At 42.3% G+C, this 18,386-nt stretch overlaps 2 protein-coding genes across 2 annotated transcripts in view; one reads left to right on the top strand and one right to left on the bottom strand.

The window, feature by feature from the left end:
- The window catches only part of CABCOCO1 (ciliary associated calcium binding coiled-coil 1), a 256,921-nt gene that overhangs the window by 111,711 nt on the left and 126,824 nt on the right, over positions 1-18,386 (bottom strand). The gene's annotated exons all lie outside the window — the stretch shown is intronic.
- On the top strand, positions 450-17,538 carry TMEM26 (transmembrane protein 26). Its single transcript, XM_009670361.2, has 6 exons — positions 450-819; positions 3,857-3,935; positions 9,630-9,743; positions 10,187-10,407; positions 11,457-11,533; positions 13,802-17,538. The coding sequence occupies exons 1-6, from the start codon at positions 629-631 to the stop codon at positions 14,212-14,214; spliced, it is 1,095 nt and encodes a 364-aa protein (XP_009668656.2). The 5' UTR covers positions 450-628; the 3' UTR covers positions 14,215-17,538.

The following is an 18,386-nucleotide window of genomic DNA, read 5'->3' as shown; positions in this document are numbered from 1 at the left end:
ATACGGGGTTTCCAATACTGAACTAAGTACATTGCTTCTGCTTTATTTATTGCTAGGTAAATGAACAACTTTAACAGTTGCCAAATATGAATTTTCTCTTCTGGACGGAGGGAAGAAGAAAGGTTTTCAGTCTTTGTAATGCAGAGGAAGTTTTAGCAAGGAAAATTTGAATTAGTAACACTTCTTATGTTTTTTTTCTTTGTTGGAAATCTGTGAAGTGAGAGCAGTGCGTGGAGCTAGCAGAGATGGGTGCTGTATGAGCTAGAAACCTCCCTGCCCTTTAGTTCCTGAGTAGACCAAGAGAGAGCGAACAGAAAGAAACCCGTTACGCCCCTGTCTCAGCATGGTCAGAGCTGTGCTGAGCACTGCAAAGCACTATAGCTTGGAAGCGTGAGCTTTTTTTTTTTTTTTCCCTCCCCTCCCTTTAAAAAGTTTTCAGGAAGTCTGGGGGAGGGGCAATGCTGTTTCTTTTTTGTTATAATGGGCCCCTTTGTGGGGATGGAAGAGAAGAAGAGGTCTGGGTGCCTGCAGCGTGCACGCTTCGCAGCGCTTCCCGGGGAAAGCTCGCAGTGCTCCTGCCAAGCGCTGGGCCCTGCGGTGCCGGGCAGAGGAGGGGGCCGGCTCCGGCATGGAGCTGATGGTTCTGTGCAACGCTCTGGTTACGCGCCTGCTCTTTGTTTTGCACTCTCTCATCGGGGTCTGGAGGGTGACTGAAGCGAAGAAAGAACCCAAGTACTGGCTACTGGCACTGCTCAATCTTCTCCTGTGTCTGGAGACAGGGCTCACCCTCAAGTTTAAACAAGGCAGAGGCTACAAATGGTGAGCATATCCCGCCGGCTCCGACAGAGCCCCTATTGCTTCTTTGCATGTACTTTGCTGCAGATGCGAGGCTCCCTTCTGCGGCTGCTGCCTCAGAGCACAGCTGCCCTGCTTTTGTTTCTGCCCAGCTTTCAGGGGGTTGCGTTTTCTCCCCTGCTATCTCTGGGGGACTGGAAACTGGTAAAGCCCTGGCTATTGCATTGCCAAATTCAGGCGGCTGTATATTGTGTGTGTGTCCATATGTGTGTGTGTATCCACTCTAATGGCTGAAAAGCACCGGAAACTTGGCTGCAGGCACGAAATAGGTGCTGTAGTGCTGGTGATGTTGTGGGCTGGGGCAGGGCAGTGCACAGGCTCCTTTGCTGCCCTCGGTGCGGACGGACCAGGCACCTTCTCAACAGCAGCTGGTCAGGGCCCCTGCAAAAGGCTTCGGGCAAAAGCCCCTCACCTCTCACCCCATACCACAGCACCTGCATTCCCGCTCCCCACTCCAGGTAGCGATATTAACCCCAAGCTAACAGAAGAGCTCAAACTCAGTGGCAAACACAAGATGAGCAGCAAACCGTTCTTACAATACAGTACGAGCAGGTAAACATTCAGATTTGAATTGGAGAAGCTGGTCTGGAGGAGAGCCTACCAGCTGGAAAGGCTGCCCAGGAAATGAAGTAGAAACAAAAAAATTACAGCAGAGCTTGCCCAAGCACATGGGTTTTTTAACATGCATCTAAAGACAGTCTATTCACGAGGGATGACTGCAGCCATGTACAGCTCATCAGCACAATCAGTCAGCCAAAACAAATGCTCTGGAAAAAGGAAGTGGTCATGTAACTAATCATCAAGGTTTCATTAGGATCTTTTAATTTTAAAGACTTCAGACTGCAGGCCATGGAGACAAATCCAGGGCAAAAAGACTACAGTACTACAATGATTTTAAATTCCTATCCACTGCAACCTGTGAAGCTCATTATCACAGAAGCAGTCTTGTGTGACAACTCACACTAATGCTCCATACTCTAAATCCGAATGTAATCACAGCAGTGACAAAGCCTGGGCTTCCTAATGGTATAGGAATATTTAACGCCAGCAGAACTCCAAACACACAGTTTACAAAACAGAAGCAGGGTGGGCACACCTGATTCATTGAGGAGACGAGGCGGCAGCAGGGGGTTCATGGCAGAGCATTTGCTATGCCAGCTTTTGGAAAAACCAAAGGTACAGAAAGCAGATCCATTTTAGATGAATACGTGCTAAAAGATGAGTAAATTTAGCTAGAAGTAAATTTTTAAAATGGATGTAGTCCTGCACTCTAGAGAATACAATAAAGTACATTATAGGTAAGACCTGTAGACAAATGGCCAGCATCTATTTGCATCTGGATCACTTTCTCCTCTGGTAGGTAGTACTCAAAACAGAATCATCTACTTTCATAAGAACACCTCCACAGACATCCACTAATCCAGTGTGCCACAGACCTCTCCTGCTTCCAAGAGCCTCCCCTGCTCCGTCCATTCATTACTGACAAAAGACTGTTGCTTATTACACCAGCACAAGTAACTAGAGTGGCACACGTGGAGAAAAAGTAGTATTGTGGAGCTGGCCACAGAATATTTCCTCTAGATTGCTCCTTCTGAAAGAAAGGCAGGGTTAAAGCTCCTGAACTCTCCTGGCCTGATCTGGTGTCATTAGCTCAGCCATGCTAACCTGCCAGCTGGATGGATTTTTCTTGTGCTGAAGTCCTACAGAAAATACTGTAAAACATGGTAGTCCTCCAATTCAAATGAGATGCCTGATCTCTTCCCAAACCAGCAGGCTAAAATCCCATAGAGTCAGTAACAGTCTGTTTCGTTAAAAATGTATCTATATATCTTATTTTGAGGGGGTCGATTGAAGCATTTCATAGCAGCTCAGCAGCCCAGTGATCTTCTTGAGAAGCAGGAGTTTTTTCTTCCTCAGAACTTACCCTCTAGCGAAAGAGTCATGATTACAAAAATAATGCTACATTCAGGACAATAAATGCAGGAACTTTTAACTGAAACATTGCTGCAGACAGAGTAGTTATGTAGGCTCACTGCAGAACGTGCTAATGACAGGAGAGAGGGGTTCAAGTGAGTATGCTCAGCATGAGGCCACCGCTCTGTCCTAGGCCAGTCTGTGCAGCTGATGCCCAGCCTGCCACGGCAGAAGCAGACAGAACATTCGTGGCATCAGACCTCATTTTTCTACTCCAAAAGGATAAGGACAGTAACAAATTTTGGCACACATTTGATAAGAAACCTCAGCAACCCTCATCGGAATTGGAGCTTGCAGAGGAGTGATGAAACCTCTCCAGTACTCCTGAAGAAGCCCAGCTCAAGAAGCTGGAGTTATAAAGCTTCGCTGTGTTCCTTGCTAACATTTATGATAAGTTATACAGAAGGGCGGCAGGGGAAATGAACTAGAGACAAAAAATCCTAAAAATACCTTGATCATATGGGTGCCGGTACAAGTGGGACACAAGGCCAACCTGCACCGAAAGACCTTCCGATGAAGAAATGCTTATTTTAGGCAAACTGATGCTATATCTACCTTTCTTATATCAAGGCACAGGAGTCTGAGCAACTGCCTTTATACCAGAATCATTTGGTGGAATGACTCCCTTTATTAACTCCCTCTCTGTGAGATCAGAAAGAGCATATTTGCTATAGTCTTCCCCCCCCCCGTGACGTACTGGGTTTCTGCTGTAGAGAAAATAGAGAAAAGCTTCCAATCAGTTCTTGAAAAGCAATTTTAAATAAAATTCCATATCTGATCTTAGATGAGTTTGCTAATAAAACTATGATTCACATGCATTGACAGCATCAGGAATTCAGCAAGAATGGCAACTCTTATTTGCAGGTACTGCATTTCTTAAAAGTCCGTATGGTAAAAGGCACAAGACACTCTTCAATGTGAACTATAACTTAAGTAGTGTTATCAAGGTCCATCTCAGATAATAATAGGACACATGGTATTTATGATGTGATATAATACCAAAGGTATCTTTTCTTTTCCTTCACAGGTTTTCACCAGCAATATTTTTATATCTGATTTGTACAGTACCATCATTATGGCTACTAGAAATTCATCATGGGACTCAGGTATTTATTATGAGACAAGATGGACTAGCTGGAAATTGATGCATTATTTGATTGATTGGATGTAAGCATACACAAGTCCGTCAGGTCATGTTCCTATTCTCCATTTTATACTGGTGGGTCTCCCCCTGCTACGGGAGTCCCATAGCACTACTAGCACTCTCAGTGCGCTACCATGCATTTCCTCCGTATCAAATAATGAAACTCATTCTGACCTCAAATGAGACCATTTATTTATATTCAGTTGGGGAAATGAGGCCTAGAAGTTTTGAGGTTAATGAAATACAGCCTTTCACCCGCAGGTTACCGTTTGAATCCTGCTCAGGATGGTGAAAGTATGTCATTACTTTAGAGGCTTGGTTTCACACCATTTGCAGGCAGGCGTCACAACTCCAAGCAAGCCAAAATTGAGACAGGTGTCAGTGAAAGGGATCTTAAATTTCTTTGCATTTGCTGCAACCTAGGAACATAGTCACAGATTATTACCACAAATTAGCTGAGGTGGTAATTCATCTGTATGTGTTTATATCCTTTTTGTGTTCGTGCCATATAGTGATGTGGGCGCCAGGCACAGGGGTCTGGATTCCACTTCAGGACCTAAGCACATGGTAGAACTTTTAAAGATGATAGTCCTTTTGGCAGCTGGGGTCAGTCAGGGCTGGGAAAGAGCCCTTTAGACCAGCACCCCAAGCCAGGTGAGCCACCCCTCCATTCAGGCTGCTTTCAAGTCCCCATAGCACTTCTGGTGCACCGAAAAGAGAATTTTGTCTGACCCAGCATTTGCACACATGCAGTACCTTAGGCCCTTTTTTGCCACGGATGTATTGGGAACAGCAGCAAAAAAGCAACAGAGAAAAATACATAGATTAGACTAAGTAGATGTAGTGCCTCATTTTCTCCTTTGAAACATTGTTAGAGCCCACAAAAACATAATCAAATATTCAAAATTGTGTTTACACTGAAAATGCCTGAGGCTTTTTCTAAATACAGCAGCAGGAATTTATTGTGTTCTTGTTTTGCCAAATCTCCTTAAACAGTCACAGACAGGTAATGGGGATATTGAGAACATTTGTCATAGTTAAATCTGGTCCAAGAAACAGGCTAATTCTGTAGTCAGAGGCAGCAGTTTATTTCCCAAAATGATGTTAGAACATGGCATACTTTGTTCTTATTGATATACTGCTACTGTGAATTAAAGAGGGAGTATATCAAGTTAACAGCTTAGTTTATACCTGAAGAGATAGGGAAGAGAGTTCTGGAAGCACACAATCTAATAGATTCAAAAGCAATACCTCCAGAAGGGGAGCAGCCCTCCTAACAATTAACCCCAAATGCAGCACCCAGACTAGTACTATTCTTTATACTAAAGTATTGCTGGTATTTTCCTCATTAAAATACCAAAAGAATGGGTAATTATGCAGTCACTAGACTCAGACTTTAATATACACATCTTGAAAATAGCGTGTGGCCTTTAAGGCAGTAGAACTTTGATCTCCTGTGAATCCCTGAGAAGAAACATCAGCTGCTTGTGTCAGTGCTGTTATTATTCAAGGCATGTTCTAATCTGCAGCCTCTCCTCTGGAAGACCAAGGCAGTTTTGCCTCTCTGAGTACTGCAGAACTGGACATAAGCAATACCTTTCATATATCAACAGTGAAATACCAACTGCATAGGAAGTACTGCTTTGTAGTGAAGTATTCAGGGATGAATTACATTTTTGAGAGAGGTTCTATAAAGTAAATTGAATTGTTCTGAGTGAAAAGAGTCACTGTCAGCATAACAGAATGGAAAGAAAGTTAAAACCATTTAATCCATTTAAAAACAAAATCCATTCTTCCTTCATAACACATAAGCACCTCAATGAACAAATGCCACCTATCTTCTCCAATGCCTGGTGCATCAGTGCCACGCAGCAATAGTTAGCCACCTTTAGTGCAACCCACCTGACTACTAGTGCAGGAGCCAATGTAAGCTTCCCATTCAGTTAGAAGACAGCTATTTGGTAAATCTTGTAATTATTCTTAATCACCCTCACTCGGACATTTTAAGGAAGTCATCAAGTACGGTGCCCATTTCTCTCAGCCTCATTCTGAAGTGGAATTCTCTTACCAGAAAAAATTTGAGTGCATCATTCTTCTAAAAGCCATCTTCCAGCTTTCATCACTTCTTCCCTCCCCTACCCATCACCCAGCTTAAACCAGCGTCTGACTTTATGTTTCAGCTCGCTTTTATGACTGAAGCGAAGTGAAGTCACAGGGCAGGGTCTGTGACATCATGTACCTGCATTGCCATAGCGACGGCCCCGCCAGGATCACTGGCATTGAGGAGGGGGCGAGCAGGGCACCTGGTACGCCTGACAGCAGCCAGCCTCCTCGGTGGGGTACGCAGGCTGGCAGCCTCCACACAGCTAAACGGAATTGAGGGTCCTCTGCCCGCGTGGTCCAAGTATCATTTTATCACTTCAGTGCCGGGCCCGCTGCAAGAGCTTCTAGCTGACCTCATTTCTATTTGCAAGTTATTCACAATCCCAAATAGGAATTTGCTGGATCAGTTTGGTATTTCAGCAGTTGCCAGTGTACTGACAGTGAGGTCTCTGCAGGTCATGCACTAGGACACCACGTCATGCAACACGCTTTTTTTGATGAGATGTTCTATAAATCTGACCAATATAAGCTGCATCTCAGAAGAAACAAAAGGAATTAAACAGAGCTAGAATTTCTGTAAGACGGGTACAATTTCTTCCTGTTTTATTTTTGCACAGTAAAAAAATATGCATTTTTGTTTAGCTATGCAGACAGTCTCAGAAGCTAAGAGTAACTGGGCTCCATCTTCACCTAGCAGTAAAGAGGTAAACTAGTTTTATCAGCTGTCTATGAAATTTAGCCTTTACTTTTTCCTTGTCATATTCCCACGGAGGCATTACACATACATAACTGGCTAGGCAAACGGGTCTGGCACCAATGCTCCCGTTCACACGCACATACATGATGTAAAGTAAAGGCTCTTCTCCAAACTTTCAGGCGAACAAACACCACTTTTAATAAATATCCAGAGAGAAACAAGCCAAAACAAGATATGAACATACTTAAATTCAAATCAGGAGTCTAATTCAATGACTGCTTTTTGCAGCTGCCATTTTCCATTTCCCGCCTGCATGTAGTCAGGAAGAGATATGGCCCCTGCTCTGAGGGGTGCCATTCAGTCAGAATTCATGGAGCCTAATGCTGAAACAGCAACCCCCAATTAAGCCAGAAGTAGTTTTGAAAATTACACATAAGGAACCTACAGAAGACACTGATAAAGTAAATGGATTTTCTTAAGGAAACATTCTCTGCATCTTTGTGCTGCTGAGAAAAAGATGACCCCCTTGCAAGCCAGGCGGAAGCCACGCCATGCTTTCCTCCCCCTGCCTTCCTCCAGCAGCTGGAGTCGCCGGCACTCTCGGCTCCTTTGCGCTGCGAGCAGGTTGCGCCAACCAGCTGCTCTAGGGCAGGGAAAACTATCTGCTCCCTGCTGTTGGCAGAGGGAAGGTCACGGCATCTGCTGAATGGCACCCATGTGATGGCAGTGCCAGAGCAGAGTTACCAGCAGCTTGCTGCCCATACAGTATAACCGCTACAGGTTCCTGTTTTATTCTTGTCATTCAGCCCCTCGATTTACTTGCTGGAAGCTCTTGGGGACTTTGGGAAGATACTTCCCATGTCTCTTCACATACAGCAAATGCAGCAGGCTGCATACATGGGTTTTGCCTCAAACTTGGTAAATTCTTCCCTGAGCTTCCTCCAGCACAAGTTAGCAGTCCCATCGCCCTGCCCACACTACTTAGAACAGCGTAGACATTCACGTCTCTCCTCACTCTTCTGGGGCGGTCACCTCAGTTATGCAAGTTCTAAGTCATGGTCTCCTCAGCTGCCCATCTCGTACTGCCTGTAAGGGCTGCTCAGAAACTTGATCTGGCCCCAGAAGGGCTAACTTTGGCCAGGGAGGCTGGTCTCCTTAGGCTTTAAGGCTCTTTCTACAGGCAACAGAGAAAAGGGCTCGTCCAGAACACCAGTTAAGTTTTTCTACTGTAACATCCCCCCAAACAAGCCCTTCCGCCTCTCCCTCACTTGCCTTCAACTGAAGGGCTAACCCAGGGTGATTAGCCCCCCTCCCAGGGCTAGAGCTGGACACAACACCCACCCCTCTATCTCACTGCTTCCCTGCCCAGAACTGTAGACTTCCCGCCTCCAAATAGAAGTATATTCCCCACATCTCTGTGTCAGTCTTTCAATGCTGTCATGCCCACTGTCCTAATAAGCCAACTATTCACTTTAAGAGCCTTTCTCACCAACAGCAGCAAGTACTGACTGCTTTTCCCTGATTTTTCAAACCACAGGAAGTTGCTCCATTTATCTACAGCAGCAGGCAAGAGGCAGCATTTAAATGTCCAGATAGCGAGCAATATTATCAGACACCAAGCAAAGCATCAAAAGGAGAAGAGGGGAATCTGAAGTTTGTTGGAATGTGCTGTTTGTTGGAAAACATTGCCTTTATATTGGCAGGCGCGATGCTGAGTACAGCTATTCAGTATGCACTAGAGCACATTCCGATTCTCGCAGCAAATCGCTCCTTGTACAATAAAATGGTGGGGGGCCCAGAGAAGAAATGCGAATCATTTGCTGTTCTCTGGCACAGACAGGACAGGATAAGAGTCTTTAATAACAGCATGGTTTGATTTTCTAATTATCCCTTTTCTTATTACAAGGGAATGAGATGTTAAGGGATTGTTATGAAGACAGATTTTAGAAATTGCATCCCAGCTGCTCCAGGGCCAGCTTTGGGGGTAAAGGTAGAACAGCAACACAGTGCTGCATACCTCCAAACTCTTGGTCACACAGTCCCACCACTGGCTTACTGCAGCTCAAGTAACATCATATTTTAGCCATCATTACTTTTCCCAGAGCCTTGAGTACTCAGAGAAAGTTAAAATATCTGGGTTTTTTACTCCACAGGGATAGGTAACAACACAGGGCCATCTTAATTAATTAATCCTGAATCTCATCTCTCACACTATGAGTTTCCGTGCAAAACGGGCACAGTTTGGGGTGGGGAGGCATCAAAAAATGAAGCAACTCCTCCCCCCAACTGTATTCATTTCATCCTTGAGGGAAGCCATAAAGAAGAAAGAGAATAGCATTTTTAGAGAACCTATTTCTGGATAGTACAGACAAGAAGCAAATTCTTTTGAAAATAGGTTTAAGTACAGAGACTCACTCTCTCTGTGACCATTAAATTTCAGACTGACCATGACCATCTTTTACTATATTTTACATTTTCAGCCAGAGACAGACTGTGTGGAAAACCCAGTAGCCTGGCCCAAGAGAGCTGCAGGCAGATTGCACGCAAAGAGTGCAGTTTTAACTTTGCTAAGGTGTCCCTTGCTCCATTGCCCCTGATTTTACATCTGGTTCTATGGTATAATCCTATACCTTCTCAGGGGCCAGCCTACACAAAACTTCAATCTTCCTAACAGGAATTCCTCCCTTCTGAACAAGGGGCAGATTACACTCATAGTGAGCACACACCTTTGTGACCATTCACCAACTTTTACAAATGAACCCTTTGCAATTCAGTAAAACAGGCCTTTCAGCCACAGGGTGCGCTATCTCCCTCCCCAGGAAGTTGATGCACATATGATGTTTTTGTTCACAACAGTATTGCAGTAATGAGCCTGGAGCAGTTCAGGTGAATGTCAGCAACCAAGACTTCAATCAGTCCAGAGACAGCAGTCACGGAAGCGAGGGAACAGACCACCACATAATTCAGACGGTGAGACATCTTTTCCTATTCCTAGCAGAGTTCTTATGATATGCAGGGAGAGGACAATTAGAAAGGAAAGTTTTGCAAAACAATGCTGTGAAAAGAGTGGCCTACAGAGTGCTATGCGCTAACTGCTGTTGGTAGGAGAAGTCTCAGTGTGAAGAGGAAGAGTCTCCCACTTCTGTCCTCCAAATTTGAGTAAGTGAATTTAGCAAGTGTCTGGGTGACAGTTCTGCAAAGGATAATGCCTAGCTAAGAAAATGAGCGTGCAGCAAAAGCACAAGGAAAAAGAATCATTAATACAAACTTTGGGCAATGAATAATGTGCCTTTTACAAGTCATACCTGCAACATAGAAAGCTGGCTTAAGGGTGAACATCATCTTTGAAGGTATTCCTAATGTCAGTCTCCTGCAGTTACACTATGTTATTGTTCTGGTTTTTTTTAAACTAGGCTAAAGTTTTTGTCAACCAGCTCTCCACAATCTGCGAGACTGTATGGACACTGGCCCTCCATCAGACTTTTCTACTGCTCCTAGTAATTGGAAGATGGCTTCTCCCCATTGGGGTTGAGATCACCCGGGATCAGTTGTCTCAGCTGCTTCTCATGTTTGTGGGAACAGCAGCAGATATACTTGAATTTGCTAGTGAAACCTTGGACATCGAAGATGTGCGGTAAGCAATACTTGCTGGCATAAAACCTTTGCATTGTGCAAGGCTACACTCAAAAGAGATTTGTTTTGTTCTGAGATTTGTTTGTACTGTCCGTGGAGTCTGGACTATTGGAACTGCATTACCCACAGGTAACAGAAAGCTACATTCAAGGGCTTTGTTTTCCTCCTATCTCCTTTTCTTCCATAAAAGGCCCAATGGTCCTATAAGCTTTGGTAGAGATTACTCATCTATTGCCAGCAGAGAAGCACGTCACAGCCATCACAATGTAAGGGTGCAAAGATCCAAACAACTAGCTAACTGCAGCGCAGCGTCAGTCTGTACAGCTACAGTAGCAAAACATGGGGTACACAGTAAACCTCTTCCAGGTTAATGAATTGTTCTAGACTGGCAGGGAGGCAACTAGAGTTTTCTTTAGTGATTTGTTATGCAAATTGTTTCTTTGGTTATCTCACATGCACTTTCGCCCAGATAGAATGACAAAGTGTTCACAGATAAAGGGAAGGGCACGGTTCCGGTATGAATTTTCAGCATTGCTGTCTCCCCCAGAGAACGTAAGCCTCATCTCCTTCTCATAGCACAGAGCTGAACTGCAAACATCAATCACAGAAAAAGAATCACAGAAGAGGTTCATCCTCTCTTACAGAGGCATTATTCAATCATGTCTTCTATATCACAGAAGTTTTACAGCAGGAAAAGAGGTCCTTCCCCCTTGGCAGAGAAGCTTCAGACTTGCAAGAAATGCAAAATCACTACAAGGGTAAAGATATCTCTACTGCAAGCCACAAAGTCTATTTCCATACACTTATCACTGTAATGTTAGCATCAGATGTTTAATCATACCGCTGGAACACACAGCCTGAACAGCAAGAATTCCATACTAAGAGGAGCCTATTTTCCTTAGGCCTACTAGCCCATCCCAAAAAACATACGTTAATCGCTGTTTGGCTGAACCTCCCTTTAGCTGACATTCTAAAGGCTAACGGAAACATTTCCATTTTCATATAGGGAAACTGCATCTTCACTGATGCCACTTTCTTTCCCTCCCATAGGAAGAATTATGCTCTCATCAATGCCATTCTTGCCATATGGACCTGGAGTATGTTACAGTTTCCACTTGATCTTGCAGGTTAGTATTTGCAAATAGACACAAAAAGAGAAAAGCAAGTGCTTTTCCTTAGAGTTTTTGCTAGCATGCACTGATAGCTTTGTGCACACACTACAGGCTATATGAAAGACTTCTGGTGGAGAACAATTCATATGACAAAGGCAATGATGTCTTTTGAAGAAAACATAGTGTGGTTTCCTTTGAGGAAATACTTGTTTCTGGCAGACCTCTGATCTCCACAGTAAAACTGGAATTGCAGCAAGTGCGTTCGAGCATCTGCTCCAGCTGGCAATTACTGCCTTAAGCTTCGCTCTGAGCTCTTGGGTTAGATCTGGTCTCAGATTGCATCATGGGTCGTATCTAGGTAGGCTACTGGACCTTATGGCGAGATGCGCTATTCTTAAGCGCAGGGAAGAGCGCAGCCAAGAGCATAGATGTCATGGGCTCAGAAAAGAGATTTCCTACACACAGGCAACCTATAGGATCATATAGTTTTTAGTTTGAGATAAAAATGTACTATCTCAAAGGTCCAAAGTTCAGCCAGCTCAGGCTGGTATTTGTCACTAGACAGAAAGGGCTCCTCTAAATGCAGGGAGAATAATGGAAACCTCCTAGATCATCATCTGTTCCAAACATTTTGGCCTGCAATCACTACAAGTCTGCAACTCAACTATACCAGTCGAAAGATAAGTTACCCTCACCAGCATCTTCAGTAAAGTTAATGACTAGGTTGACACAATAATAAGTGAATAAAATAATGAAAAATGATTCTAGGACTTTTTCATTAGAGTTTATTTTAAAGACTGAAGGAGAAAAAATATTTTAGCACTTAACTGAACTGCTCACCTCCTGAAAAACTGATGCAGATTTATTATAGCTAAGATTTCTGATACTAACAAAACACATTCTGTTAAAGATGCAAAACACAAGTTAAAAAAGGGGGGGGGGGGGGGAGAAGAGAAGCTTACTACCACCACTCAAATGTATTTGAATGGTGGTTAAACATGGCATTAATTTAAAGGGAACAAACCTGCATACTGTGTTTTTTCTCTGCTTATTCCTTTTCTACTTATTTGATTACATTTGCCAGTCAAAAATTAAGTTATTGAACACATATTGCCCTGAAATTTATTATGGGTACAGTTTTATTTTAGGTAATTCAATACAGCTGCACAGACATTACTTTTTATTCAAGCATTGTAGTGTTTACTCACACATCAAGAATGGCTTGAAGTAGCAGTTTATAAACACTCATTGGACTACAATAACGCAGTTAGAACTATTAAATGATACAAAAATGTATTAAAAAATTAGCTGCTGTTGAAACTTTGCCTAATGGATTCAGAAAATGCAGTCCCTTTTCTGGGACTCATTTTCCACTTTTCATTCTCACCTTTTTTCCCCCCCTAGTGTTGACTAAACAATAGAATGTTTTTGGTAAGTAAAAGTGTTTGGAGGTTGTTACCGCATCAGAATAACTATGTTTTTTTAAACTAATGAAATCATGCTGCCTGAGACAAGTGCCTGCATTTTCATAAGAGGCTGCAATATTTACTATACATAAACCCTTCAGTGATCCATCTCTAGACACCATGTCACAAAGAGTGTTCTAACCTACCACCACTGTTATAGCCAAAGGGGACACATCCATGCAGGTTCTAATAGTCACATGAAATTTGATACCCAGAAGGCTAAAAATAAACAGCAGTAGCTCAAGTCTTATACGGCAAGCAAGGACCTCATTTTCCTCCTATTTGCAATGCTTGATATTCCCCTCACCAAACATTCATTACTTGTCCTATCAGTGATTTGAAGAATGTGGCACACAAAAAGCAGTGGCTAGCAGGTGAATCTTTTAAAAAGCAAGATTGAGAATGCCCTGGAACAAATTTAAGTGCTACAGATCAGGCTGTTCCCGTTCAGCATGGTGGTTTTTCTTAAAGATGCACATTAGCCTACCCTGTTACTGGATTTAACAGAAAAATGTCTGGGGAAATTGTTGCAGGAAAATTAGATGATCATCTACTACTTCTTAAAGTGTACATATCCTGATACCTTTGTGGGACAGAGAAAGGGGCTTTTGGTCCTGTTCAGCAGAACATGGAAGTGCCTACTTAAGATGAACTTAATGTTCTCTGCTGAAACAGATCCCTGAAATGGGATATGCTTTATGTTGAACTCTTCACAGCTGAATGCATTTATAATCCAGGGAACCTATGAGCTGCTCTTTAGGCCAATCCTGGCTAAGTTTCAGGGAGTTATTTTAACGTAAGTGTGTTTTATTTCCAGTACAACATATTGGCTGCAAGCCAACTGCATCGACCAGGCGAATCCCCAGCCTGCTGCTGTGCAGGTACAGTGCAGAACTGTGGAACATCGGGGTCAGTCTTTTCATACAGGATGGTCCCTTCTTCATTGTGCGTTCAATCCTGATGGGCCACTTCAGAATATTCAATCAGATGCTGGTTTTTTTTACAGCTAAGAATATCTTAGTTGTGACCCTACAATTGTATCGCTTAGCGGTGATAACATTAGACTTTCGTGCTACGATGCTGCAGAAGAGCAGGAAAGAAGTCAGCTGTTGCCCATGTGAGCCTTATGAAGCTCATACTCTCAGTACTGCTGACCAGGATACCGAAATGAAAAAGTGCATTGCTTTTCCTGCAAAAGAGGAGCCCGAAGCTCCATCAGAAGATCAGTAACCACAGCTCCTGACTCAAAACAGGTTGTGTTTCCCATAGAAATAGACCAAGCCCTTTCAGAGCAGCTATGATCAAACAGACCTTGAGCATCTTATTAATCTCTTCCATCAAGAAATCAATAATTTGGAAGTATGGGGGGGGATTTCTGAAGTAAAGCCATGCAAATGGAACATTTTATATCCTGTTGGATTTTGGGGAGTTTTGACTAGATCCCTATTATATAAACCACAGGGATTTTGTAGCCATAGTTTGTAGAAGCAGGAAAGGTTTGGCATGCTAACAGAGTTAGTTATTGTCCTTGGTGATATAGTGCTAACAGATGTATTCACATGTATTCACAAAGGACAAGCCTAACCCATAATGGGAAATATGGAAGCATTTAGCTTTGCTTCCATGGTCAGGCTATAACTAGAGCATGGTTAACATGTTCACCAGGCACAGAAATAACCTCAGCAGTGACAACTGTGCAGACATGCAAATGAGTGGGGATGATAGATTTCTACTGTTACTATGACATCTAAACATTGTTCCTTCGAGAAACGCAGAAAACGTTTCTTTGAACGTTACCTCATCCTTGACTGAATTCAGTTTAAAAAAAAAAAACCTAAGCAACACCATGAAATAGCATGCACAAAACCTTCTCTCAGGACATGCAAGGTCTGAATAATTTAAACCTTTTAGTGAAGGGGTGGGGCGTAGCATTAGCCCCACAGATCATTAGAAGACAACTGCATCTGCCACACAGGCATTTTCTGGAGGCACTTGCCTTTCTATTTTCTACCAGTCAGAAGACAGAAAATGGGCGTAAAGATGTTTTTCTCCTGCTTCACAGTTGAATCAAGGTTTTAAAAAGGTCTCAATTTAAAAAAAAAAAAAAATCAGTTAAATGTCCTGATTCAAGCATACAATCTAACTGGAAAGAAAATGGCACCACTGGCATTTGACAGGACAATCTAGACAAAAAGATTTTGGCTTGTGCTTCACATTTCATAAAGCACCATGAAGTCTCATGTAATCTGTTCAGAGATTGTCTGGTCTATTGAGTGTCAAGATCCATTTTTAAGAAATGGCTGATAATTATACATTTACTTCTTTCACATTTGTAGTGAATTTTTATACATTTTACATCAGTGTAAGGCCACTGACCTTCCTGGGCTTAGTCCTGATTTACAGGAGCTTAAAATAAGACAAGTGATTTTTGAAAGTCAGTCTGAATTTGCTCACAGGTGCTTCTACAGCTTTCTACACCAATTCTAAAAGAATGCAGGAAAACATAGTAAAATAGCTAAGGTAATTCTCCCTGTTACAATTTCCCAATTAAACCTTATTTTCTAAAGCCTCAGCTATCCAAAGATAGAATCCGCTTTTGGGAATGCATAAGAGTGTTTCTACCCCCACAGCAGCAGTCATACACTCATTTATCAATAGCCTGATAAGCAAGGACATGTTTATTCTTTGAAAGATAAAAGTGAACCTATTTAAAAATTCCAACCACCAAACATGAGAACCCCTCTTTATATTTGTGAGCTGCTAAACCTTGTGATCAGGCTCCTGCATTAGGAAAGCAGAATATGCACAGACATAAAGGCGGCAAGAAATCTCATATACTGCCTAGCCCATTCTACCATTTACCTTTACTATTAACATGGAACACCTCCTGCTCTTCTCATTTTGGGCCGCTTTCCAGTAAAAATAAAAAAAATGCTGATCGTCATTTGCAGTGTTGCTGTGAGGTGGACATATGGAGAGTGGAACACAAGTTCATTTGGAATTTTAATTCAAGTCTACAGGTAAAAGACTAGAGTGCTGCTGCCAACCAGCTGTGTGGTCTAAAACCTTCCACACTGAGGTGAATTTAGAATCAGTTGGTAGGGCTATAACAACTCTCTTCCTTTTTGATGCAAGCCAGAACTGCTCACGTTCATTTTCAGTTTACCACTTGCTGATATACTAACTATCCTGTTAAAAGGATCCTTGTTAATTAATTTGGAGTATACTGAGCTTCCTAGAACATCATTCCAAAATCATGAGCACAATAACTGAAGGATATACTTTTTTGAACTTACTGTCATTTAATAAAGGCTTAGCTCAGCAACAAACTGCCTACCAGGCTGCTGGCCTGCAGCAAATCCAAGATCCCCTGGAGTCAGCAAAGCAGAGGCTAGCTATTGCAGGAGTATTTTATACAGAACTATATTTCCTGGTCTTCAGGCTGTTTTTTTTCAAGCACCAACAAAACTTCTATCAGTTTTACTAGCAGAACTCAGGCCAATGCTAGGTTGTTACTACTAGATCCCATCCCCATTCACTCACAGACAAAATAGGTGACAAAATAGGCCAGATCCTCCCCCACACTTAGGGTATAATAAATTTTGATTTTCTCCTTCATCCTCACCATCATGGACAAAGAGATTGCATAAAAAAGGCGGGGAAGGAGGATAGACAAATAAGCCATTTAAATGTTGGGCAGTCTGTCTCCCCAGCTGTGTGCACAGGGGATCACGTATGATAAGTAGCAGCATGGCTGACATGTAGTTCTGCGTAATTCAGGAAGAAGCTTGTAAACAGCGGTTTCAAAGTCTAGTAGCTTGTGTGTTTGGTCATGGCAAACCTCAGCTGCAAGACCCCTTCACCTCCCTTTTGCGAATTTCTTGAAAGGGAGGACAGAGGAGGCTGTCTGAGGCAGCTGAATCAGCAGCTGGGTGTGGGGAACCATCGTGTCACCCTGCAGCCTTCCAGAGCACTGCACTGTGCAAGCAGTAGGATGTGTTTTCTTGAAGATCTGCCAGAGACTGTGGCATATCTGAAGAACTGGTGTCATGTTTGCTGTTTAGGAAAAGCTGCAATAACCTTTCAGCTTTGGGAAAATTCAAGTCTTTAAAAAAAAAAAAAAAAAAGAATGACTTCAAAACATCTATTTTAGCCATTATTCACTCTTCCAGGAAAATTACATTACTAAACCTCTTCTGCAAATTGATATCTAACCATTTACTATGATTTATTCTAGCTGTTCCTGTGTTGTCCTTTTAGGTTATTCCATCTTAAACTTCACTACAATACTTTACTACTTGTCTCTTTCTGAGCTAAAATGTATTCCCCCTTTCATTTGGGCATGGGCTCAAATAAGATCATAGCCCTAAGCTTGAAAAAAGAAAAAAAAATAGTAACAACCATGATTTTATTGTATTTCTGTTGGTATCTGTACTGTACTATATTCTCTGAAACCAGGTAGAAATGGAAGAAAGTGTGCAATTACAGTTGGAATTTTTTAAAAAGTATTTTGCAAATAAAAGGCAGTTACCTCAGGCATAGCTGCCAATTTATTATGTGTGAACTGACTGTTACATGTTCCTATTAATTACATCTTCCATGTGCTGCTTTTCTTTTCCATCCTTCATAAGTTAATTGCTTGGGCCAGATTCTGACTGCAGCCACTGCTTTGTAAATCCACAGCAATTGCAGTAAAATCCATTCTACTCTTGATAGGTTCTTCTTTCTGCAGGAAGTTTGCCTCCAAGTATACAAATCACAAACTAATCCCAGAGAGCATTTGTTTTTTTAATATCTGTATACAGGATGCATTTTTACAAATGCATACAAATATATATCACATACACATGTAGATTCCCATACACACCTGGCAATACCTAACATATCCAGCTTTTATTTTTATTATGGTGTGCAAGATAGCTGATGAAAACACTCTGCAGATGTCTGTAAAACACTTGCAGAAACGCCTAAAACGTTACAAATATTTTAACCTTAGGACATTAAATAGTAAGCACGTGGTACTCTCTGAACAATATACTGATTAAAATAGATTTTTGTAAATTCCCTGGTGTGTATCATTTCCATGCAGGTTTCCTCAGTTTAATGATTAATGAATTATTCCCCTCCTCCCCCACCTCCCAAAAAAAGAACTGGTTTCTCTAGCCTTTCGAAGCAATTACTAAGATCAATGTATCTGCTTGGCTGTAAAATGTAACAGAAATACTGGTTTGGAATAACCGTTGGTCGACAGTGTTCATAAAGGTTTTGTGATTTCTTTCTCACAGATGGCTGTCAAATTGCACATAGAAATCACTGGGTTGGGACACGACTATCCACAGGGCTGTATTCTGAGTGCGCCCTATGGCTTAGTATTTTTTTTCCGCTATCATTTATATAGTGTC

This window comes from Struthio camelus, chromosome 7, assembly GCF_040807025.1.
Source record: "Struthio camelus isolate bStrCam1 chromosome 7, bStrCam1.hap1, whole genome shotgun sequence".
NCBI lineage: Eukaryota > Metazoa > Chordata > Aves > Struthioniformes > Struthionidae > Struthio > Struthio camelus.
This window is presented reverse-complemented; position numbering and strand designations above follow the sequence as displayed.

Excerpts from the sequence above, each read along its gene's own strand:
- TMEM26 (XM_009670361.2), top strand. The coding sequence starts at position 629 with ATGGAGCTGATGGTTCTGTGCAACGCTCTGGTTACGCGCCTGCTCTTT. Across the intron at positions 820-3,856 it reads CAAGGCAGAGGCTACAAATG|GTTTTCACCAGCAATATTTT; the intron begins GTGAGCATATCC and ends TTTCCTTCACAG. Across the intron at positions 9,744-10,186 it reads ACCACCACATAATTCAGACG|GCTAAAGTTTTTGTCAACCA; the intron begins GTGAGACATCTT and ends TTTTTAAACTAG.